General features: G+C 44.6%; 1 protein-coding gene across 1 annotated transcript in view; it reads right to left on the minus strand.

Moving 5' to 3' along the window:
- LOC120982498 (synaptic vesicle glycoprotein 2A-like) overlaps positions 1-25448 on the minus strand; it is a 33636-nt gene extending 8188 nt beyond the window's left edge. Inside the window, exons 1-8 of the mRNA XM_040412691.1 lie at positions 24866-25448; positions 9805-9985; positions 7194-7345; positions 6384-6517; positions 5521-5610; positions 4570-4680; positions 4142-4230; positions 573-737 (exon numbers count right to left, since the gene is read on the minus strand). Coding sequence (XP_040268625.1) covers positions 573-737; positions 4142-4230; positions 4570-4680; positions 5521-5610; positions 6384-6517; positions 7194-7345; positions 9805-9985; positions 24866-25448 — 1505 coding nt within the window. The remainder of the gene's footprint in view (positions 1-572; positions 738-4141; positions 4231-4569; positions 4681-5520; positions 5611-6383; positions 6518-7193; positions 7346-9804; positions 9986-24865) is intronic.
- Positions 25449-26013: the final 565 nt, after the last annotated feature.

Raw genomic sequence — 26013 nt, forward strand, 5'->3', positions numbered from 1 at the left:
TTTGTAACAAAACAGCCCACTTAAAGACTATTTCCCCATAATCTACATTCATTGCCTATCTACTAGGACAGACAGGACAGAGGTGGGATGTTCCTGCTGCAGCCAATTGTCTTATAGTCACAAATAGGACAGTGAGGAGGAGGAGGAGCGGTATTTGGCTGATCTCCTGGAACACACAGATGATCATATATTTCTAAGTTCTGTTTTTAATAGAGACAAAATAGGATCTGGGATTTTTTTTAATATTTTTTGTGCATTTTATACTTTTTTGTGTACATTTATGTGGTCAAATCTCCAGGTAGAGAGACATTGTTCTCATATTGATTTTTTTAAAAATGTTATAACACCCTTTAATAATTAAATTAGGTTGGTTCACTAATGGGTTATTGTCCCCTTTCTGATGTATAGCTAATTCATGTATTTTAAATATTAATTCTAGTAAACAATATGACAAATGTATTAAAGTAAATCCTTTGAACAATTTAGGTCCCATCCTTCTGAGAGGTCACCTTCAATGTGTGTAAACTATTAGTACGAATTAGTCCATAAACAAGGGCATTGTTTCCTCTTACTTGTCATTTTGGTATTCTCCGTTATCGTGGACTTGATTTTCGAGAGTAAAGTTAAAGTTGAAGCTGATCACCCTCTCGTTGGAGAAATATTTGGTGCGTGAGGCATAGTCAATGTTCTGAAGATGTTTGATCATGTCTGGGAACCAAACCGTCAGTCCATAGTAGCTGAGAAAAGAATAAAGAGACGTGTTAAAGGGAAGATTTCGTTTTCCCTGACTTATATACCCAACTTTGGACCACCCCTGGATTTCTCTCCTGGAAGATGGAAGAAGCAGGAGACTTCTCTCAGCTAAGAGCCACACAATACTTTCAGTCTTGACTGGTATTGTCATCCATTAGTTGGTGGGAGTCATGGTGACACATATTGATAACTCTTCACCATACATTGTTTGAGAGAGAAATAAGGACCAGATGAGGAAAAAAAACATCTTGAAGGAGTTAGGCCATTTATTTACTCCAAAATTCATATATCGTTCTTGCAACTGGTAGAGAACTGTTTTAGGGAGGAATTATGCTACAGTGGAGTTTTCCTGGTGTGGAGTTATCCTAGGGTGACGTTATTCCAGAGTGGATTTATCTTAGGGTGACGTTATTCCAGAGTGGAGTTATTCCAGGGTAAAGGTAGTTTAGGGTGGAATTATTATAGGGCGGTGTTATTTCAGGGTGGAGTTATTATAGGATTAGGTTACTCTAGGATGGAGTTATTTTAAGATTGGGTTACTCTAGGGTGGAGTTATTCTAGGATTGGGTTACTTTAGGGTGGAGTTATTCTAGGATTGGGTTACTCTAGGGTGGAGTTATTCTAGGATTGGGTTACTCTAGGGTGGAGTTATTCTAGGATTGGGTTACTCTAGGGTGGAGTTATTCTAGGATTGGGTTACTCTAGGATTGGGTTTCTCTAGGGTGGAGTTATTCTAGGATTGGGTTACTCTAGGGTGGAGTTATTAAAGGATTCGGTTACTCTAGGATTGGGTTACTCTAGGGTGGAGTTATTCTAGGATTGGGTTACTCTAGGGTGGAGTTATTCTAGGATTGGGTTACTCTAGGGTGGAGTTACTCTAGGATTGGGGTACGCTACAGAATTTCAGTGCTTTTTTGGCCAATCTAAACATGGATGCACATGGTGACTAAATCAACAATCCTGACTACAAATTAGATATAATTGTCTCTTTAAGAAGGCCTCAATGTGCATTTCTACATAAATGACCTATTAATATAGTTTTCTTATGAATATGGGCGTCATCTCTCTACTTTCCACATATACAAGGGAGTCACAGTATGGGAAACGAGTAGCTAAATTGAGTTGCATTAGTCTCTGTTATGCATACACTGTGATGATGTAGGCTACTACAGGCGGCACAGGTCTTTTCGTTTAGTGGCCCTTTAAGTTGCCATAGGTGTCCCTTCTCAGCTTATGATACTGCAAATAAATAGCATCTCAATAAAACGAGCGTTCTCTGATATCCCCTGACATCAATAAACTGCTCTCTTTCCACTTCGTTGTTACGTTCTGTCCTTCCAGATATCGTCTTTCCGTCAGCAGCAGCAGAAACCGCACACGACATAATTCTACATTCTCCTCTCCCCTAAAGCCTCCGATCTCGTTATCTCTCCCAGTGTCGAACCGCAGGCCTATAACTTCATTAGTAAGTCATTTCTGCCTCTTTTAATGTGCAGCCAAGGAATGGCAAGCAGTAACTGGGAATATGGCATTTTAATTATCTCCCTGACAGCTTGAATTAATGGTTATTTGGGGGGAATCAATCTGGAAGCTTCAGTCCTGAAAACCCAGACGGAAACGGGGAGCTTAATGCATCTCGTGTAGAAGACAGTGGTGGCGTCCATGCCAGGTAATTGGTTAGATAATTATTTCTACGCGTTTCAAGGCCTTTATACCAGTCAAACGTTGAACACAAAATCACATGGATTTTTATATACAACTCTTCGGCAGAGGCCAATCAATAGGGCGAGTAACAAGAAATCGGCCAAAGGACAGCATTAATAGCGACGCTGAGTAATTTTGATCCTGTATAGACTCGTTTTGCCTAATAGCATATTAGGAAATTAGCCTTGCTTAAAATTATACTGCCGTATTGTGTACACAGCGATATGCAGACTAATGTGTCTCCACGGTTATAGACTAGGCTTGCGTCCTACAGTCACGTGTTACTCCTACAATCAGCCTTCTCTCCTGCGGTCTTTAAGCTATAGGAGGCGGATGTAGCCCGATCTTATGTCCTTTTTGCTAACAAAAACTCTTCTTCTCCAATCTTTCGAGGGCAGCTTCAGGAAATGTGCTGACTACAGGCACCGCGTCTCCGAAGCAAGACGAGACTCAAGCTTAGAAGGAGCTTATACTGATGTGCCACTAAATTTCACAGGCATCCACGTTAAAGATCACACTCTGCTCCGGTTTTTCTTTTAGCCTTTTGTTTTGCTCTTTTCTTTATTTTTGTCTTTTCTGGTCTTTTGTTTTTCTGCTGTATGTTGTCATTTTCCTCTGGATCACTTCAAGGAACGTGAAGAGGGGGGAGGAAGTCCTTACATAGTAAAGGGGTTCACATACTTTTCTTGCACAGGACCCTACTATCGACAGTATGTATGCCCCAATGATGAGAGTAGAAATGGGTGCTTACGCATAAAGGGGAACATTTAGGCCGTTGTTTTATTCCGTGTCCGTTGTGCCCTTGGGCATCCCTGGTTTATAGGTTGTGGTGGCACCAACGCCTCTTGCCTTAAAGCCTTACTGACCTGCAAAGGTGCGGTGTGTTGGACCCCTGCTGGTTTGATATTGATGGCCAACCCAGAGGATAGGCCATTGATATCAAAATCCTGGACAACCCCTTTAAGAGCCAAACAGTAGTGCTACAAAAGCCTCTTTGCATAGGAACCAAATTCTTATCACTCATTTTATCATCGATGGTGGTCCAACCTCTAGGGGAATTAGGTTTCGGGATGAAAGGTCTACAGTACTGCCGTAGAGGTCCATCCTGTTACGGTTCTCTGGCTCTGGCCACCCGGCTGTACAGGGAATGGTCCCAGCAGCGCAGCTGGGTGGTCAGGAGCCATGATCTGAGCTTGTCATTCTTTGGGTTCCTCTGATTTCTGGCTGAAAAATGCTAAACTCTAATGACGACTAGATCAAAAGTGGTGGGAAGCCATCTTCGGGGTGGAGGAGCTGTTGGCTGACCATCACTTGTCGGAGGTAATAATTACGTTGGACTCCTGAGATCTGACAGCTGAGTAGTATCGGGGCGGCAGCTCAATACCGATCGGGACTAATGCCGTCAGATCTACTTCATTGAAACGGAAATGTGAATTAGCTAAGACCAAAAGATTGTCAGACTCCATCTCGAGTCTCGTCCGGAGAGGAGGAAGCCAGACGGTCCTGCAGCGGTTGCCATGACGACAGCAATTTCACGGAGCAGTTCAGAATTTGATGGAGCAAGGAGGCCGTGAGCGAAACTAAGTGCTGTTATTAGCAACCAAAGCAGCTTTCTGTAAAACGAACAGAAACGTGGAAAACTATACTGGCACCCAAGACGTCTCGTCTAGAACAATATACCAACCTGAAAGACATGGTGAACCAAACCGCCATCATCATCAGGGTGATGCGTCTGTATTCTGGGGCAAAGCACTGGTGGAAATTAGACCAAACCTGCAAAGCATGAAAAGGTCCCAGTGCTTAGAACATGGATATAAATACAAAATGTTTAAAAAAAATATATATATATAAATTTTGGCCAAAAATTCTGCCGCGCTGCAGTTTGCAGATCGGCGGTTTAAAGCCGTGACTGTGCCAAGATAGAACATAACCCTTCTTGGCGCGATGTCTATTCAATAGATCTAAGGTGCAAGCGGGTCCATGGTATGCAAAGTGAACCGCGGTGGCGGCGGTTTCTGCTGCGAAGTACGCAGCACATTTGGCCAGCGTGAAACAGGCACAAAGGGATATCTCATCAGAGACATCCTCCTCGGTTCCGCTCCTGGCACCTACCTGCTGAGACAAATTAAGTATCCGGATCATCCAGCGCCGGTACCACGTCCCTGTGTCTGACTGAATCTCAATCAGTTCATCCTCTTGTTTAATGAACTTTATCTGAGTGACCTGTAGAGACAAAACCAGCCAGTCAATAAAGGGTTAACAAAGACTGTTTGCCACCAAATGAGCGATAAAGCTATTTCATTTCAAGGCCGCGCCTATCGTGACCAACAATGTCTTTTATTCCCTCTGTGCGTATGAAATGAGACAACTTGACAATAGGTGTTAATTAAAAAAAAAAAAAAAATCCTATGCAGACTACATGTTTCCATGGTAACAGACAGCAAACAAGACTCTGCGTAGTCTGATCCTGCAGTCACATTTGTTCTATCTGCCTTCTACTTCTGGCAAATGGAAGAGAGACTGCACGATCAGACTACACAGAACTTTGGTGTTGTCTGTTACCATGGAGACGCCTATACCTGTTTATTTATTTATTTATTTTATTACCTTCCTTTTCCGCATTCGATTTATTGGGAATGATAAAAAAGAATTGGTCGCAAAGGTGGACATAGCCTTTAAGCCAAAGGTTAGCAGCTTTGGGACTCCTTAATTCAACCCCCTTTTAGAAATTGCTCAGATGATGAGAAGAAACGTTACGTTTCTGCCTTCTTTCCAGGAAGGGTAATTATATGTAATCACTGTGATAGCGACAGTGTGAGGAGCGTCTCACTGATGAGAACTAATAAGCCTCAAGCATTGCTGACTTAGCTCTGCTGCAACTTCACTCTTTTTCCCTGCAGAGCAGCGCTCCTGACGACACACATTTGAGGCAGGTTGATAGAAAAGTGAAGGGGATGCAGCGACGTGCATGAATCTCCTTCATTCTCAGGACGTGTCATGCCATCACTTTATGACATCGGAATACCCCTTTAACTGAGCGCTAAGCAATATCTTTATACTTACAGAGAAGACTCTTTCCGGGTGGCCCTTGGCTCGCATGTTGGTGTCATGGACCTGCTTTAGCACCATCCAAGCTTCGTCGTGTTTTCCATTCTAGAAGAGATTTCAGAAATGAGTTATTATCGTCAATGCAAAGCACTTTGGGTAATAAAGCGCAAAATGATTAACCTAACCCCTTTGCCACAATGAAAGCACTCATTGGCCGTGGCCCTTCCGCTGCCCCCCTCTTGCCCCTACCTGGTGCTGCCTGAGGCGATCGCCTCATCTGGCCTCATTGGTGGTGCGCCCCTGATCCTGGGCACTTCTGATGCCTAAAGGGGGCCATCCACCTGTGGCTGGCAGGGCATCCCCTGCTTGGGTGACCAGATGACATGTCTGGACACTGCAGATTAAAGGGGTTTTCTGACTTCTAGATAGGTCATCATGTCCATTGCATAGCGGCTGTGCTTGGTATTGCAGCTCAGTCCCATTCACTTGAATGAGACTGAGCTGCGCCTAGGCCACGTGACCAATGAACGTGATGTCACTGGCCTAGGGTAAGCAGCGAGAAGGCCATGTGATGTCACGTTATTTGGTCACATGGCCTAGGCGCAGCTCAGCCCCATTGAGCTGCAATACCAAGCACAGCCACTATCAAATGGATGGCGCTGTGCTTGGTGAGGATGGAGAAGGTCGTGGTGCCGATGCCTTCTCAAGTTGCTGATCGGCAGGAGTCGCGGTTTTCGTACCCCCACTGATCAGATACTGATGACCTGGAAAACCATGGTCAGAGGCAGGAGACTACCACTTTATGACAAGTAGATCCTGCGTAGGATAAATATTAAGCCATCTCAGAACATTCTTCCAGAGAGAGGTTCATATCTTACCTCTAGGTAGAAGCGAGGACTCTCGGGCATGGTGTTCAGAGCTCCGATGGCGAACACAGAAGGAAATGCACAAACCAAGACAAACACCCGCCAACTGTGGAACTGATATGCTGAACCCATCTGGAAACTCCATCCTGTCGAGAGATGAAAGACGGTGAGATAAGGCTAGACGCAGACCTGATCGAACCAGGCGGCCGCCCACATAGGACAGAAGGGTTTCCGCCTCGGGCCATTTTTTCCACCGCCTCATTTGCTAAAAGTTGTTCCTTTAGAGGGTAGAGTCCAGACCAAGTTTTCACCCCTAGTAGAAGAGGAGATGATCCCAACGGGGACCCCTCTGGCCCTGGGCCCCATAGCAGTCGCTATGGTAGTTACGCCCCCCTGATTACATGTAATTTAATGGAAATTGTAGTATTAAATCATGACACTAGGTGTCACTATTGGATATTATATAAAGGCTTATGGCAGGGAACAGGCGGCAGTGTGTAGCTGAAGCCACATGGTGTGAGAGATGAGGCTGCTGCTGCTACAATTAACCAGGCAGGGCACAAGCTGATATTTCCTGCACCACACCCCATAGCCTGCCAACAAGACATCAGCAACATAAGACTTCCATTATTCCTATGAAAACTTGATGCCTTAAATGCAAATTTCTGTGGTCCCTTTAATTGATGCCTTCAGTATCAACCATTGCGTGATGTATTTCTATAGGATGTGGCATAGCACAATGACATGTCTACTCTACGTGAAGGTACCATCTAGTTTTAGATTTCCATAAGCCCCTGCTTATTTATAATGACCCTAACTCACCATAATGAGGAATGATAGCCCAGGCCATGGCCGAGGCGTAGATCCCCCCGATCATCCAGAACATGGACAGCCAGCTCAGATGCTCTCCCCGCTTTTCCTGGGCCAGGAATTCAGAGAAATAGGAGAAGACGATAGGAATAGATCCACCGATGCTGCAAAGGCGATGAAGAAGATTAATCAATTTTTTTTAAATCATTAGGCCATAATGCCTTAGGTAACTGGGTAAGGTTAGGTTCACATCTGCGTCATCATTTCCAGTTTTCTGTTCCGTCGCAATGGGGAATAGATAAAATGATGCCCACCAGCAGCGTCCAACAGTCCCCACTGACTATAAGGGGTTCCATAGGATTTCTGTTATTTTACCTGGAAAATAGAGTGTAGCATACTGCGATATATGCTCTGCCAAATTTAATGGAATCTGCAATTGAAGCTCCAGCACAAATGTGAATCTAGTCTAAAATCCAAAATGTATCTGTAGACAACTAGTAGACTTGACAGCGGCGAATCAATGGATGTCGTGTATCTGGACTTCTCCAAAGCATTTGACACTGTACCTCTTAAAAGGTTAGTATATAAAATGAGAATGCTCGGACTCGGAGAAAACGTCTGTAAGTGGGTAAGTAACTGGCTCAATGATAGAAAACAGAGGGTGGTTATTAACGGTACATACTCAGATTGGGTCACTGTCACTAGTGGAGTACCTCAGGGGTCAGTATTGGGCCCTATTCTCTTCAATATATTTATTAATGATCTTGTAGAAGGCTTGCATAGTAAAATATCAATTTTCGCAGATGACACTAAACTGTGTAAAGTAATTAACACTGAAGAGGACAGTATACTACTACAGAGGGATCTGGATAGATTGGAGGCTTGGGCAGATAAGTGGCAGATGAGGTTTAACACTGAGAAATGTAAAGTTATGCACATGGGAAGGAATAATGCAAGTCACCCGTACATACTAAATGGTAAAACACTCGGTAACACTGACATGGAAAAGGATCTAGGAATTTTAATAAACAGCAAACTAAGCTGCAAAAAACAGTGTCAGGCAGCGGCTGCCAAGGCCAATAAGATAATGGGTTGCATCAAAAGGGGCATAGATGCCCGTGATGAGAACATATTCCTACTACTTTACAAATCACTGGTCAGACCACACATGGAGTACTGTGTACAGTTCTGGGCTCCTGTAAACAAGGCAGACATAGCAGAGCTGGAGAGGGTCCAGAGGAGGGCAACTAAAGTAATAACTGGAATGGGGCAACTACAGTATCCTGAAAGATTATCAAAATTAGGGTTATTCACGTTAGAAAAAAGACGACTGAGGGGAGATCTAATTACTATGTATAAATATATCAGGGGGCAGTACAGAGATCTATCCCATCATCTATTTATCCCCAGGACTGTGACTGTGACGAGGGGACATCCTCTGCGTTTGGAGGAAAGAAGGTTTGTACACAAACATAGAAAAGGGTTCTTTACGGTAAGAGCAGTGAGACTATGGAACTCTCTGCCTGAGGAGGTGGTGATGGTGAGTACAATAAAGGAATTCAAGAGGGGCCTGGATGTATTTCTGGAGTGTAATAATATTACAGGCTATAGCTACTAGAGAGGGGTCGTTGATCCAGGGAGTTATTCTGATTGCCTGATTGGAGTCGGGAAGGAATTTTTTATTCCCCTAAAGTGAGGAAAATTGGCTTCTACCTCACAGGGTTTTTTTGCCTTCCTCTGGATCAACTTGTAGGATGACAGGCCGAACTGGATGGACAAATGTCTTTTTTCGGCCTTATGTACTATGTTACTATGTTACTATGTTACAACCACCTGCTGTTCTTTCTTTTCCTTACTGCTCTGTCCATCTAACTGGGGTGGTCGCACATGCTCAGTTTAAATCTTTAACTGTCACCAGCCATATTTTCTGTTAGAAGCTGTGGCAGTTACAGAAAAAGAGCTACAGCAGAAAGGACACACCCCCTGAGCTGTGATAGGGGGAGAGCTGCAGCAGAAAGGACACTCCCCCTGAGCTGTGATAGGGAGAGAGCTGCAGCAGAAAGATATATGTGATAGATAGATAGATAATATTTGATAGATAGATAGATAATATTTGATAGATAGATAGATATGAGATAGATATGAGATAGATAGATAGATATGAGATAGATAGATAGATATGAGATAGATAGATAATATTTGATAGATAGATAGATAGATAGATATGAGATAGATATGAGATAGATATGAGATAGATAGATATGAGATAGATAGATAGATAGATAGATAGATATGAGATAGATAGATAGATAGATAGATAGATAGATATGAGATAGATAGATAGATAGATATGAGATAGATAGATAATATTTGATAGATAGATAGATAGATAGATATGAGATAGATAATGAGATATATAGATAGATAGATAATATTTAATAGATAGATAGATATGAGATAGATAATAGATAGATATGAGATAGATAGATAGATATGAGATAGATAGATAGATAATAGATAGATATGAGATAGATAGATAGATAGATGATAGATATGAGATAGATAATAAATAGATAGATAGATAATAGATAGGAGATACAGTATATAGATAATGTGATCTTACCCTACTCCAGATAAAAGTCTGCAGAACAAGAAAGTGCCATAGCCTTGAACAAACGAAGAAAAGAAGGCGAACACGCTGTTGACGGAGAGAGACATGATCAGGCACTGTCTTCTTCCCATTCGGTCAGCCAGTCCTCCCCAGAGGAACGCTCCCACCATCATACCGAGGTAGACGATGAGACCTGCAGACAGATCATGAAGAAGTACATACATTAATCCTAATCTGACTCTTTATCGTGCATTTTCATTAAACTAGGGGCTGGTCTTTTTTCCAGAAAGACTCTTCTCCATGGGTTGTGTCTGGTATTGCTGATAAGCTCCATTAAAGTGAATAGGTCCAAGCTGTAATTCCTCACACAAGCCATTTGACCCCATTATAATTGACGGCCTCTACAAGGTACTGAATGTAGAAACAGTCAAAGCCTATGGTAGCTATATGCAGACCTTCTCAAGGTGCAAGCAGAGAGCCCTTAGGAAGCTGCAAATTAAGCTGTTTTACGAGGCACATGGCTCACCTCGGCACCATGAGAGGTCAGGGAGGTTTATGTAAAGCCAACTGCAACTTTATTCTCTTCTCATCAGACGCTTACTTTTTGCATTCCCCATAAGGCCTGGCCTTTGTAAGTCTTTATGAGAATCAGATAATCGGCGGCTGTGTGATCCCTGATCCCTACGCAAAGGTTCAGAGATGTAACTCTCAAGGAAGAGGTGGTTACCTAAAACAGTTCAATCCCCGTCTAGAGGATGAGACCATCATATGGCACTTTTTTGGCTTACGTTAGATGCTTAAAGCTCTAGCGTTTTTATTCTGCGCAAATTAATATTTACAATATAGAGTGTATACCTTTAAGGCTGTTGGAATTGACATCCTGGATGTGACCTCACAATGATCACAAACTACCATCTTGGTTTATGGGCGTGGCTTTTAGAATGTTTTTGACCTCATAATGGTGACATCACAAAACGTGTACTAGCAACTGACTTTAGAATGTCAGATTTCACAGACCTTAGAGTGAAGTGACTGACTGAATTCACTTGTTCTGCATTTCAATGTGTAGAACTGTTCTGCTGATGACCTAAACCTCATCATGGGTTTCAGAAGAAAAAGAAAGCTAAAAAAAACATCACCGGAGGAAGAAAAGAGTGAGAAAGGGAAAGATGGAGTTACCCCAAAGAGGAGAAGATCCAGAAGGAAGGAAGATCCTGCAGAGGGATGTAGCCACCAGGTGAAGGAGACCACACCTTCAGACAAAAAGCTAAGTACAAAACCTTCTTTCATGATGGGGCTACAAAGGTGTTGGAGCAGACTTGCTGGAGGTCTGATAAACACCAAAGATATCATTGTAAAGAAAGGAAGAAAATTCTTGCTTCTTTCTTCTCAAAGTAATAAGGAAAGCAAGAACAGTTTAATTCCTAGTGAGACATCTGAGACATCTAAGACATCTAGAGAGGCTGGAGAAAGGTGCGCTCAGGAGCGATCAAGAAAACGAAAAAGAACCGAACCTCTAGGATCAAGGAAGAGATCAAGAGGAAGCAGCGTCTCTCCTAAAAAAAAGATCACAGAGGGCCATGGTGCATTAAAGAAAAGATCCAAGAAAGAGAGGAACGATCCAAAAGGAAAAGAGAAAATGACTAGGGGAAAAAAGAGACCCGAGACGGAGCGCAGCTCCGGAGTTAAAATGGATGAGGAACAGGCCGGACCCAGTAAAATATTTAAAACAGCTGCCCAGGAGACGTGCAAGTCAGTGGAGGACTCTTCTACCGCCACAGTTCCCTTAACCCTGGACAAATTCACGTTCCACCATGTCCTGGGAGAAGGAGGTTATGGGAAAGTGATGTTAGCAACGGATTCCATCATGAAACACCGCGTGGCTGTCAAGACCATCCAAAAGAGGCTCCTCACAGAATATAGATCAGGACTAGTGGAGGGCCGTGTCCTACAAATAACGCATGGCAGCAGGTTCCTGGTGCATGGATATGGTGCCCTTCACACAGAAAACTATGTTTATTACATCATGGAGCTGGTCAGCGGGGGTACACTTTCCAACCTCATCATAGAGAACGTGTGGCTAGACTACCCCACCATCAAATTCATTGCTGCCGAGCTGGTCTGTGGGATACAATTTCTACATACTAAAGGGATCATCCACCGAGATTTAAAACCCAACAACGTGATGCTGACCAGAGAAGGGCACATTAAAATTACAGATTTCGGCCTCTGCATCGATGATGAGGTTACAACCACAACAGACTATAATGGGACTCCCGGCTATGGGGCACCAGAAATGATCCTGCAAAAGCCATACGGTGCCTCGGTTGACTGGTTTGCCCTTGGAGTCATAACATACATCATGGTTGTTGGAGGAAGCCCTTTCCGTGGGCATACATATGAAGACATCGAAAAGCAGGTCCTGGAGCATGAGCCAACGTACGACAGCTTTATAGACCTTGAAACTGTGGACTTATTAAGAAGACTCCTGTGTAAAAATCAGTCTTGCAGATTAGGGGTACACGGGGACATAAAGAAACACCCATTTTTCTCCTCTATTCATTGGGATGACATGGACGACGGAAAAATACCATCACCAATTGAAATAGGCAAAGATTCCACCGATGCACAGGCGACAATGCAAATTCCTGTGCCCTGCAGTGAAGAAGGGAAGGATCCGATCTATGACCACCTGCAAGAGATCTTTGAGGATCTCCCTTTTGTCTGCTCATCGTGGGCTGCCCACTACCACACAGCGCCCATGCATTAAATTGCTCCCCATCCTGTCTACACCAGATGCACCTGAAACAAGTCTTTCCTCTGTCTCCTCGAACATGATGTGACCCAATATCCACCTCTGGATCTCGAATGGAATCTATCTACCTCTATACAGGTAAGTACACAGCGCTGGATAATCTCCTGTGAGCTGTGCCACCGGTTTACCATGTAATTGTGCCCTTTATAGTCCACACTGATCTCCATGATAGAACCATGAACGTTTCCTTTTATTTTACCAGCTCTCCATGCCTTGCTGCTGACTTTCACCACCTGCAGTTGCCACCTCCAGCGTATCGCCAATGCAAAGTATCTCCTGTGATCCTGAACTCCTCCATGGACGACTCCACCTCAATTCTCCTTCCATCTTTCCTTAAGATCTTCCATCTTCATCTTCCTCTGCCAAACTCTGCTCATTTCACTTTTTACTGGATATGACATTACCTACCGAATGTGACTTTACCACTGGATATGACCTTACCTACCGAATGTGACTTTACCACTGGATATGACCTTACCCACCGGCTATGACTTTACCACTGGATATGACCTTACCCACCGGCTATGACTTTAACCATCGGATATGACCTTAACCTGTTAACCAATGGACGTGACTGTACCATCATATGCTATCACCCACTAATACCATCCTGTGGGATCCAAGCTGCCATATTGTCTACCATCTTCTGTCATCTTAGCAATCAATAAAGATTTGCCTGCTGCCAATCAGTTGTGTGCTGCTTTATAATGGTGATTAGGGAGAGGTTTGGAGACGTTGGGCCTTATTTATCAAAACTGTCACACTGTCTTGGTTGCCTATAACAACCAATCAGAGGTCACCTTTCATTTTTTCAGAACATTTTAAGAAATGAAAGGTGAGCTCTGATTGGTTGCTCTGGGCAACCCAACCCAACCCTAAGACCGTCTTCCTTTTACTTGACACAATGGACAAAAGTTGTCCATTTTTGGTGGGACTGGCCAACCATAGATGAAGTGGTTAGGGGAAAGAAGGATCAGGCGGTTTGACGTTAACATGCCTGATCCTTTGGTTCTCCTGGGATAGAATCTACTGGGAGAGGCTGTGGTTTACCTCTCACCCTACTGGGAACACATACATCCTCGTCCAAGCTAGGAATGCAAGTGTATGGAGGTTGTCAGCAGAAAATTAGCTTTTGTCCGACAGCTTTAATTTTTGTATGACACAGGACAACCAATTCAACAGGGTTGTTTAGTTTAGAAAACCCATTTCTCACATCCCTCATTAGGAGCTAAGCTATGGATGAACCCTGATCTAGAAGATCAGAGAGCAGCTACAAAGAGTGCCCCTTGCCCTGGAGGACCCAACACAGCCTATTGAATTCAGTGTGCAATCCTTTATTTCTCCTGTGGTGGCGCTGTAGGAAATGTTTTTCTACACATTCTGCAGCCGGGATTGGCGTTGGTAAAGCTCTGTTACATCTGCCGCCATGTTTTATTCACGTACATATGGAAATTAAAATCTCGGATAAATTAATTATGCAAATATTATTTAACGTCAAATATTTGCTTCCAAACTTAAAATCCACCAGAGGATTTCCACATAAATATGTAATCAGGACGTGAAATTATAAGGCGAAGGCTTCCAGGACTGGAAGGAGGGGTGACGTGCAGTTAAGTCCATCCATGCCAGAGGCCCCATCCGCTGCCCTTCCTACTGGCCTCCGAGTCAGTGGTGGGGGGGGTGCAGGGTTTCTAATAAGCAGCTGGGGCGTTGTGAGTCAGCAGCGGAGGACGCAGGATTTATTCAGCTGCGGGCGGGATGAACTCCGGGCTGTGCTCATTTTATGGGAAGCAGAAACCAATTTATTATGATGAAGGGACATGAACTTGGAAGATGAGATGGTTTAGGTGCAATGGTAGTAAATGCGGTTATGGAAGGGTCTGGATAGAGCTATAATGTCTATGTGGTGTGTGTACGCCAGCAGAATAGTGAGTGCAGCTCTGGAATATAATACAGGATGTAACTCAGGATCAGTACAGGATAAGTAATGTATGTACACAGTGACTCCACCAGCAGAATAGTGAGTGCAGCTCTGGAGTATAATACAGGATGTAACTCAGGATCAGTACAGGATAAGTAATGTATGTACACAGTGACTGCACCAGCAGAATAGTGAGTGCAGCTCTGGAGTATAATACAGGATGTAACTCAGGATCAGTACAGGATAAGTAATGTATGTACACAGTGACTGCACCAGCAGAATAGTGAGTGCAGCTCTGGAGTATAATACAGGATGTAACTCAGGATCAGTACAGGATAAGTAATGTATGTACACAGTGACTGCACCAGCAGAATAGTGAGTGCAGCTCTGGAGTATAATACAGGATGTAACTGGGGATCAGTACAGGATAAGTCATGTATGTACACAGTGACTGCACCAGCAGAATAGTGAGCGCAGCTCTGGGGTATAATACAGGATGTAACTCAGGATCAGTACAGGATAAGTAATGTATGTACACAGTGACTGCACCAGCAGAATAGTGAGTGCAGCTCTGGAGTATAATACAGGATGTAACTGGGGATCAGTACAGGATAAGTAATGTATGTACACAGTGACTGCACCAGCAGAATAGTGAGTGCAGCTCTCGAGTATAATACAGGATGTAACTCAGGATCAGTACAGGATAAGTAATGTATGTACACAGTGACTGCACCAGCAGAATAGTGAGTGCAGCTCTGGAGTATAATACAGGATGTAACTCAGGATCAGTACAGGATAAGTAATGTAATGTATGTACACAGTGACTGCACCAGCAGAATAGTGAGTGCAGCTCTGGAGTATAATGCAGGATGTAACTCAGGATCAGTACAGGATAAGTAATGTATGTACACAGTGACTGCACCAGCAGAATAGTGAGTGCAGCTCTGGAGTATAATACAGGATGTAACTCAGGATCAGTACAGGATAAGTAATGTATGTACACAGTGACTCCACCAGCAGAATAGTGAGTGCAGCTCTGGAGTATAATACAGGATGTAACTCAGGATCAGTACAGGATAAGTAATGTATGTACACAGTGATTGCACCAGCAGAATAGTGAGTGCAGCTCTGGAGTATAATACAGGATGTAACTCAGGATCAGTACAGGATAAGTAATGTAATGTATGTACACAGTGACTCCACCAGCAGAATAGTGAGTGCAGCTCTGGAGTATAATACAGGATGTAACTCAGGATCAGTCCAGGATAAGTAATGTATGTACACAGTGACTGCACCAGCAGAATAGTGAGTGCAGCTCTGGAGTATAATACAGGATGTAACTCAGGATAAGTAATGTATGTACACAGTGACTGTACCAGCAGAATAGTGAGTGCAGCTCTGGAGTATAATACAGGATGTAACTCAGGATCAGTACAGGATAAGTAATGTATGTACACAGTGACTCCACCAGCAGAATAGTGAGTGCAGCTCTGGAGTCTAATACAGGATGTAACTCAGGATCAGTACAGGATAAGTAATGTAATGTATGTACACAGTGACTCCACCAGCAGAATAGTGAGTGCAGCTCTGGAGTATAATACAGGATGTAACTCAGGATCAGTACAGGATAAGTAATGTATGTACACAGTGACTGTACCAGCAGAATAGTGAGTGCAGCTCTGGAGTATAATACAGGATGTAACTCAGGATCCGTACAGGATAAGTAATGTATGTACACAGTGACTGCACCAGCAGAATAGTGAGTGCAGCTCTGGAGTATAATACAGGATGTAACTCAGGATAAGTAATGTATGTACACAGTGACTGTACCAGCAGAATAGTGAGTGCAGCTCTGGAGTATAATACAGGATGTAACTCAGGATCAGTACAGGATAAGTAATGTATGTACACAGTGACTCCACCAGCAGAATAGTGAGTGCAGCTCTGGAGTCTAATACAGGATGTAACTCAGGATCAGTACAGGATAAGTAATGTAATGTATGTACACAGTGACTCCACCAGCAGAATAGTGAGTGCAGCTCTGGAGTATAATACAGGATGTAACTCAGGATCAGTACAGGATAAGTAATGTATGTACACAGTGACCCCACCAGCAGAATAGTGAGTGCAGCTCTGGAGTATAATACAGGATGTAACTCAGGATAAGTAATGTATGTACACAGTGACTGTACCAGCAGAATAGTGAGTGCAGCTCTGGAGTATAATACAGGATGTAACTCAGGATCAGTACAGGATAAGTAATGTATGTACACAGTGACTGCACCATCAGAATAGTGAGTGCAGCTCTGGAGTATAATACAGGATGTTACTCAGGATCAGTACAGGATAAGTAATGTAATGTATGAGGTTACTTTCTCAATATACAGTGGTGTATGAATATATTTGCACACCGTTAGCCTCCTGCAGGTACATGTTGTACATTGGGCTCTGCACACATGTCATTGTCAGTTGCACAGTCTCCTTTCCTGAGATAATGGCTCCTAACCCGGCTCTTTGCTGGCTAGCAGGATCGCTCTATATCAGTCCTGTCCTACTTAATCTCCATGGTAGGCCCAGTGCGGTGTTCGTCTCCCCGGCCTTAGTCAGTGACAGGCTCCGGATGACACACGCCCCCGATCATCAGGTCTGATGGAGCTGATTTAGAGACGATCACAGCTCCTGCCTGATGGCTCTAATTACTGAGGGCGTTAATAAGCGTGCAGGTAGCCGGCGTCGTGACTGCTTGCTGTCTGCACGCTGACTTTCCACTCGCCTTTGCTGCTGCTGTTTACGCCTTTCTTGGTGCGAGGACTGTGCAATCAATGCTAGTACGCAGCTTGTATAGTGACACGCATTGTTTTTTCCTGATCGCAAGGAAAGAAAAATGTGACGCATGAAACATTAGTTTCTATTCTTAAAGGGGTCTTCCACTTTCTATCGTCTGTGCTTTTGCAGTGAATTTGAATGAGGAGGGTTTACTGCAGTGCTCCCTTCAGAGTCTGACAGGAACATGATGAAAGCAAAAGAACAAGAGTGTGCTGATCTTGCAGCAGGCAGTGACCTGTCCACCCTTGTGATGATGGTAGTGATGAGACATGGGCACTTTCTGGAGGTTTAGCTGAGAGGGGGGCTAATGGCAAATATACCCCAGCTGCTGGATACCCGGAGGGTTTTGAATGTATGTCAGTAGCACAGAGTATTTCAGGAGAGGAGTGTGCTGATCTTGCAGCAGGCAGTGACCTGTCCACCCTTGTGATGATGGTAGTGATGAGACATGGGCACTTTCTAGAGGTTTAACTGAGAGGGGGGCTAATGGCAAATATACCCCAGCTGCTGGATACCCGTAGGGTTTTGAATGTATGTCAGTAGCACAGAGTATTTCAGGAGAGGAGTGTGCTGATTTTGCAGCAGGCAGTGACCTGTCCACCCTTGTGATGATGATAGTGATGAGACATGGGCACTTTCTAGAGGTTTAACTGAGAGGGGGGCTAATGGCAACTATACCCCAGCTGCTGGATACCCGGAGGGTTTTGAATGTATGTCAGTAGCACAGAGTATTTCAGGAGAGGAGTGGGCTGATTTTGCAGCAGGCAGTGACCTGTCCACCCTTGTGATGATGGTAGTGATGAGACATGGGCACTTTCTAGAGGTTTAGCTGAGAGGGGGGCTAATGGCAAATATACCCCAGCTGCTGGATACCCGTAGGGTTTTGAATGTATGTCAGTAGCACAGAGTATTTCAGGAGAGGAGTGGGCTGATTTTGCAGCAGGCAGTGACCTGTCCACTCATGCAATGATATTAGTGTAGCATGTGTCAGGGGCTATGTCAGGATGTTAGGAGGAGAACACATGCAAGCAGGGATGTAAGTTTAGGGAATGCAAAGGGTGCGGCTAGATCTGTGCACTGGTGCCTAGGAGTGGCTCAGCAGCACAGAGTATTTCAGGAGATGATCTTTCTGCAGTGACGTGACTACTTGCATGATGATGCCGCCAAGGTGTTATATCGTAGTGTCAGGAGGGCAGTGTAGGCAAGTGGAAAAGGTATAAACAGTGAAAGCAAAGGCCCCCCAGCAGCACAGAGTATTTCAGGAGACGATCTTTTCTGCAATGGCCTGTCCATTTATGTTACTGAGATGTGCACAGCCCCCAGCAGCACAGAGCATTCCTGGTGATGTGTGGAATCATCCTATGTGATTATATTAGAGGGGACAGGGCTGCATTTGACCAGTCACCACGGGAAGAGGGGCACGGAGCCAGGCTCACCTCGGCGTGACATAAGCTACAACCTCCGGATTCCTCAGGTTCAGTGCGCTGGATATGAAATGTAATGTAGGAGAAAATAGTGACTTAATCATTTGAGGAGTGAACGTCAGGAAGGCGACGCTCTGGTGAGCAGGAGGCATTGTGCTGAGGCATCCTATAGACAGTGACCTAGTTTCTCTGGAGCAGTCACTTCAATCTGCGCGCTTGCGCTGCTCCACGTCCGTCCGATTTGCAGAGGTTCCTCACATTTGCTCGTCACTTAGATTTCTGTGTGGGTGTGCGGATGGGTTCATTCTTGCCCGCAGCCGGCAGCAACTTTCCAAACTGTTGGACACGCTCCCGGCTAAGCTGCCTTTTTGACCATGCGGGCAGGAGAGAGGCTCCGAGAGGAGCGGCGAAAGGCTCACGCCAGGAAACCGCTCGTTCTGTGCGCGGCCTAATAATAGGCGCTCATCTATCATTTATAATAGCAAATGTATTTAAGTTAGGGAGGCTTCGTATCCTCACCCTTAAAAAACCCGCTCACAACGCAGGGCCAAGCATGCGCTCAACGCAGGGCCAAGCATGCATGTCCACAGGAAGGATCGGGAGCTGATCGAGCGTTGGACAAGTCACTGAGGCCTAGGGAAAAAATATTCTACAGTTTTCAAACCAGCACCTGGATCGGGTTATGCAATGAAACCTATCTGTACAGCGCCACCTGCTGTTTGTTATTTTCCAAATTTCTGTGTCCTGCTCGCTTAGAGGGAAGTCCATGCTCAGTTCTATCCAGCTGTAGCAGAGAGGACACACCCCTGGATCCATGTGAGGTCCAGGGCTGGTTCCAGCTTTGTTATAAAGAGACGTTCATATACTATATGATGTCTCATTTCCATTTTTTTTACGTTATTGAATGGATGACTGCAGCAGGACAAGAGTGTGCTGATCTTGCAAAAGATCAGGCAGTTGGCTTTCGATAGGCCCCATCCTTTGGTTCATGGGGAGACAAGCCGCTGCCAGAGGCGTCCTCCGTCTCCATTTAGGACACGAGCATGTTCAGCTGAGCCTCGGGAGCACGTGGATGAGGGGGGATCAGGACGTACAGCTGTCTGGCCGAATGAGACCACCTGGCCTTGTTGATGTCACAAATATGTCACATCAGTGGGCTGCACCGGGCTGATGGTCGTTAAAAATGGCTACAAGGGTCTTTCAGGGGTTCAAATTAAATAAAGATATATATAATACCTCATCCACTTGAATGTGCGGAACACTCGCTCCTCGCTGGATGTAGCAGGACCTGTACAGCGTCATGACGTCACATGATCACAATGGGAGCACAGGTCCTGCAGCGCCCAGTAAGGAGCGATTATCCCGAGCGTTCAACTGGATGAGGGGATCATACCAAGGACACAAAGGCCGGCCATTATCTATACTGGGGGGCTCAAAGAGTTCCATTATCTATACTGGGGGGCTCAAAGAGTTCCATTATCTATACTGGGGGGCTCAAAGAGTTCCATTATCTATACTGGGGGGCTCAAAGAGTTCCATTATCTATACTAGGGGGCACAAAGAGTTCTATTATCTATACTGGGGGGCTCAAAGAGTTCCATTATCTATACTGGGGGGCTCAAAGAGTTCCATTATCTATACTGGGGGGCTCAAAGAGTTCCATTATCTATACTGGGGGGCACAAAGAGTTCCATTATCTATACTGGGGGGCACAAAGAGTTCCATTATCTATACTGGGGGGCACAAAGAGTTCCATTATCTATACTGGGGGGCACAAAGAGTTCCATTATCTATACTAGGGGGCACAAAGAGTTCCATTATCTATACTGGGGGGCACAAAGAGTTCCATTATCTATACTGGGGGGCACAAAGAGTTCTATTATCTATACTGGGGGGCACAAAGAGTTCCATTATCTATACTGGGGGGCACAAAGAGTTCCATTATCTATACTGGGGGACAGAAAGAGTTCCATGATCTATACTGGGGGGAACAAAGAGTTCTATTATCTATACTGGGGGGCACAAAGAGTTCCATTATCTATACTGGGGGGCACAAAGAGTTCCATTATCTATACTGGGGGCACAAAGAGTTCTATTATCTATACTGGGGGGCAGAAAGAGTTCCATTATCTATACTGGGGGACAGAAAGAGTTCCATTATCTATACTGGGGGGCAGAAAGAGTTCCATTATCTATACTGGGGGGCAGAAAGAGTTCCATTATCTATACTGGGGGGCACAAAAAGTTCTATTATCTATACTGGGGGAAACAAAGAGTTCTATTATCTATACTGGGGGCACAAAGAGTTCTATTATCTATACTGGGGGGCACAAAGAGTTCTATTATCTATACTGGGGGGCACAAAGAGTTCTATTATCTATACTGGGGGCACAAAGAGTTCTATTATCTATACTGGGGGGAACAAAGAGTTCTATTATCTATACTGGGGGGCAGAAAGAGTTCCATTATCTATACTGGGGGGCAGAAAGAGTTCCATTATCTATACTGGGGGGCACAAAAAGTTCTATTATCTATACTGGGGGAAACAAAGAGTTCTATTATCTATACTGGGGGCACAAAGAGTTCTATTATCTATACTGGGGGGCACAAAGAGTTCTATTATCTATACTGGGGGGCACAAAGAGTTCTATTATCTATACTGGGGGCACAAAGAGTTCTATTATCTATACTGGGGGGAACAAAGAGTTCCATTATCTATACTGGGGGGCACAAAGAGTTCTATTATCTATACTGGGGGGCACAAAAAGTTCTATTATCTATACTGGGGGGCACAAAAAGTTATATTATCTATACTGGGGGGCACAAAGAATTCCATTATCTATACTGGGGGGCACAAAAAGTTATATTATCTATACTGGGGGGAACAAAAAGTTATATTATCTATACTGGGGGGAACAAAGAGTTCCATTATCTATACTGGAGGGCACAAAAAGTTATATTATCTATACTGGGGGGCACAAAGAGTTCTATTATCTATACTGGGGGGCACAAATAGTTCTATTATCTATACTGGGGGGCACAAATAGTTCTATTATCTATACTGGGGGGCACAAATAGTTCTATTATCTATACTGGGGGGCACAAAGGGGTCATTATCTATACTAAGGGACACTATGGGGGCCATTATCTATATTGGAGGACACAATGGGGGCCATTATTTATACTGGGGACACTATGGGAGACATTATCTATTCTGGGGACCTATGGGGGTCATCATCTATACTGAGGGCACTGCAGGGGCAAACAAATGAAATTCATCTTTTTTTAATGGCTGCTAAAAACTGATGCAAAATGGCCATGAAAAACTGACAGTGCCTCCGAATGAGGCCTAAGAATACAACTCTGCTGAAGGATGTCAGGGCTTCCCTCGCTGGATTTTAAAAGGAAAAAGGATCGATCAGGAAAGTGGTTTGTAATGGAGATTTCTGACTATCCTGGAAGATCAATAGATTTCCTCCTCCTTGGAGATGAGATTTGTGGATCTCCCAGGAAGGATTTGAAGGTCACTTGAAGGAGACTTTAGCAGAAGTGCTGAAGAGGGAATTCAACCTCATTAAATGCGATGATGATGTATGCTGTGCGCTTCTATCCCCAGCAGGATCCGTAATGAAGTATACAGGATTTTAGCTTAAAGGGCTTGTCTAGCTTAGAAAACCGATCTTCTAAGGAGTTTTAGGAAATGGTCCCCTCTTCAGGATCCTCATTGCTTTTCCAGAGTAGAGAGCGGTGCCTTTCACTCTGGAGGACCTCTCCTGGATCACACATGGATTTGAATGGAGACCGTGTAATACCTCATTTCCCCTGTGGTGGTGCTGCAGGGAAACTGAACACTTACTGCTAGGTATCTCCTCAGATTACAGCTGATCGCTGGCGGTCACAACAGGAGGACACTTTGTGATCAGCTTGTTGTCAAGAGACCCTTCTAATAAAGAGGGATATTCTAACTGGTGCAAAAGCTTTTTGCTTGCCTACCTCCCGCAATCCCATAGAGAATGAATGGAACGGCAGCATGCTCAACCTGCCATTCCATAACTATGGTGGGCACAGGACACCCATTCTGGCACAGGGAGATGAACGCTTCCATTGTGGAAGCATTCATCTCCATAGTCATCTGTATTGCCGTCCTCAGGACAGCGATACAGATGACTGTGCTGAGGCAGGGGAGGGAGAGGCGTGTCCCTTTCCCTTCCTCTGATAGGCTGCAGGCACTAGGCCGGCAGCCTATCAGAGGCCGGCGCAGGCGGCGCGATGACGTCATCGCGCCGCCTGAGCCGTACAGCGCTGGACACAGGCCAGAAGAGGCCTGCATCGCATCGCTGCCAAGGAGGTAAGTATAAGTGTCTATTTTTTTTGGTGTAAAATACTGGTGGCCACTGGCACATAATGGGGGTCTCTGACTACTGGCACATAATGGGGGTCTCTGACTACTGGCACATAATGGGGGTCTCTGGCTACTGGCACATAATGGGGTCTCTGGCTACTGGCACATAATGGGGGGCTGTCATTACTGGCACAAGGGGGGGCTGTCATTACTGGCACATGATGGGGGGCTGTTATTACTTGCACATGATGGGGGGGCTGTTATTACTTGCACATGATGGGGGGGCTGTTATTACTTGCACATGATGGGGGGGCTGTTATTACTTGCACATGATGGGGGGGCTGTTATTACTTGCACATGATGGGGGGGCTGTTATTACTTGCACATGATGGGGGGGCTGTTATTACTGGCACATGATGGGGGGCTGTTATTACTGGCACATTATTGGGGGCACTATAGGGGCATCTACTGAGGCCACAAAGAAGGGGTGTTTTATATGGGGGGCTCTGTACAGTAGAATTTTATACTGCGACACATTATGGTGGGTACTATGAGGAAGGGGGGAGAGGAGTACTATGGGGTCATCTACGGGGGGCACTAAGAAGGGGTATTTTATACTTGCAAATTATGGGGGACACTGAGGGCATCTACTGGGGCATTTTATACTGGTACATTATGGGGGGCACTAGGAGGAAGGGGAGAGAGGAGCACTATGGAGGCATTTACTCGGGGCAATATATAGGGGTATTTTATACTGGCACATTATGGGGGCACTATGGGGACATTAGCTCAACTGGGGGCATTACAAGGGGGTATTTTTTGCACTGTCACATTATAAGGATAATTATTTCTACTGGGAGGGGGGGGGGGCATTACCAACCTCTCCCTGCTCTGCTATCCCTCTGCCCCTTCTCCAAATCCTTAAAACACAACATCAGCTCCGCCGAGCCCCCGGCCAAAGTGGTGAAGTGGTGTCCGAGATCCCCAAGGGCAAAGCCAAGTAATTGTAAGTTTTCATGTGAAATATGTTTATGTTATACACATATAGCATACACTGTGCCACACAATATACAGTATACCTCTACAGTGTGTAGTCTGTTCTATAAGCACCCTTGTTCTGTGGCGGGGGACAGAAAATAATCTGGAAGTGCCCCTCCCGAGACCAGGCTCTGGATCCTCCACCGCACAGCTCATGCGTTATTATACTTTGTGATAATGAATACGCCCCTCCCCTTCATTACATTCTCAGAAACAAACAGAGCATGGATGTCAATAAAATTATGCCCCCCCCCTGGAAAAATTTCTGCGGACGCCCATGAGTATAAGTAGAGCCTCCTCTATCATGGAGCCACAATGAGAAAGGTTCCACCTGCTGGAGAAAATGTATGGGTCTTTTTTTAATATATAATTCATATATTTTTATGCCTAACTGAATAGCTTTGTAAAGCGTTAATAAATAGGGGTGTGGCTATGAGGATACATAAAATGCGCCAAATATATGTGATGTGCACCATTTTTGGGCCCAAATTATTGGCCTACTATGCATGTGGTGGCGTAAAGAAAAGTATCTACTATGCCCAATGCGTTGCACCAAACTTATCACACCGTGTTCACCATATTGGATTACATCTTAAAAAGCTATTGATAATTCTCTCAGATTCTATCTAGTCGTACACCATATCTTTATTAACCCACATGGACCATGCACAACATCAGTGATCAACTTGGAAGCAACATACACTTACCCAGCATGCCTTTGTTGGAGTCAGATAAGCACATGTCCTTCTCTGCACTTGGCAAGACGAACCCGACTACAAAAATTTCTACCCCATCAGCCATGAGAGCGAGTCCCAGAACAAAATAGAGAGTCCACTGGAATCTTCCATGTCCACATTCTTGAAGGATTGCCTCGTACTGCTGGGCCAGTTCTTCCTTGTCCTTCTTCTTCTGACCTTCTAGATCCTCAAAGTCTTTAAACTCTGTTACGAGCTGCTGGTTATTGCTGAGGTTGTCTCCTTTCATGGAGTCTGCTCTGGGGATGCCTTGATATTCGCCTTCGTATATCTCGTCGTCCTCATCATGGCCTTCGGTGGCATCGCTAGAACCTCCTTCATCATCGTTTAAGGGGTCACCTCGGTAGTAGCCATCCTGCGGTTGATAATCGTCATCATCGTCTTCTTCGAAGCGAGTGTAAGAACGTTTGGTGTACTCGTCTTGCACCTTATCTACCCCTTTTCCAACCTTCTTTGTGGCATGTTTTTTAACCTCCTTAGCAATGTCTTTGGCCCCTCGTATAAAAGCAGTCCGATCTCTGAATCCTTCATCCATGGTGACCGATGAATGCCTCTCTAACCTGGTAATGAAATCTCAAAACTATCAAGGTTCTTCTTCCTGAACTCTTGACTTCCTTGCGATAGTTGAGTTCAGCACCATGCAAAGTGGACAGCTCCTCTTAAGAGATTGTCGCTGAAACTATGAGCATTCCAAATTTTGGGAAAAGACGTATATTTACAGGTTGAGCTTCTCATGTATCCTCATACTTCTCCGGAACGTAAAATCCCTTGTAAGAAGGTCTCTTAGCACCTGCAAAAAAATATAGCATACGTTAGTACAGTAGGAACATGTGTGATATCCAAATTTTGTCCTTGAGAGGTGCTACAGTTTTATTGGAGAGATAGAGAAATGCCCGTGAGGAATCTGTCAACACTACATAGTCTGGGAAGGTGGTTTTAGAGAACAGTTGGTATTCGGTTTGGCAGGAAGATAGGCATTAAAGTCCTTGGGTGAGGGTATTAAGGGTGGAGTAATACAGGGGGTCTTAAAGGGCTTTCCATATGATGGTGGGCTTAAAGGGGGTTTAATAAATAAAAGAACTGATTGTCATCTCACCAAT

The sequence above is a fragment of the Bufo bufo genome, chromosome 11, assembly GCF_905171765.1.
Source record: "Bufo bufo chromosome 11, aBufBuf1.1, whole genome shotgun sequence".
Lineage (NCBI taxonomy): Eukaryota > Metazoa > Chordata > Amphibia > Anura > Bufonidae > Bufo > Bufo bufo.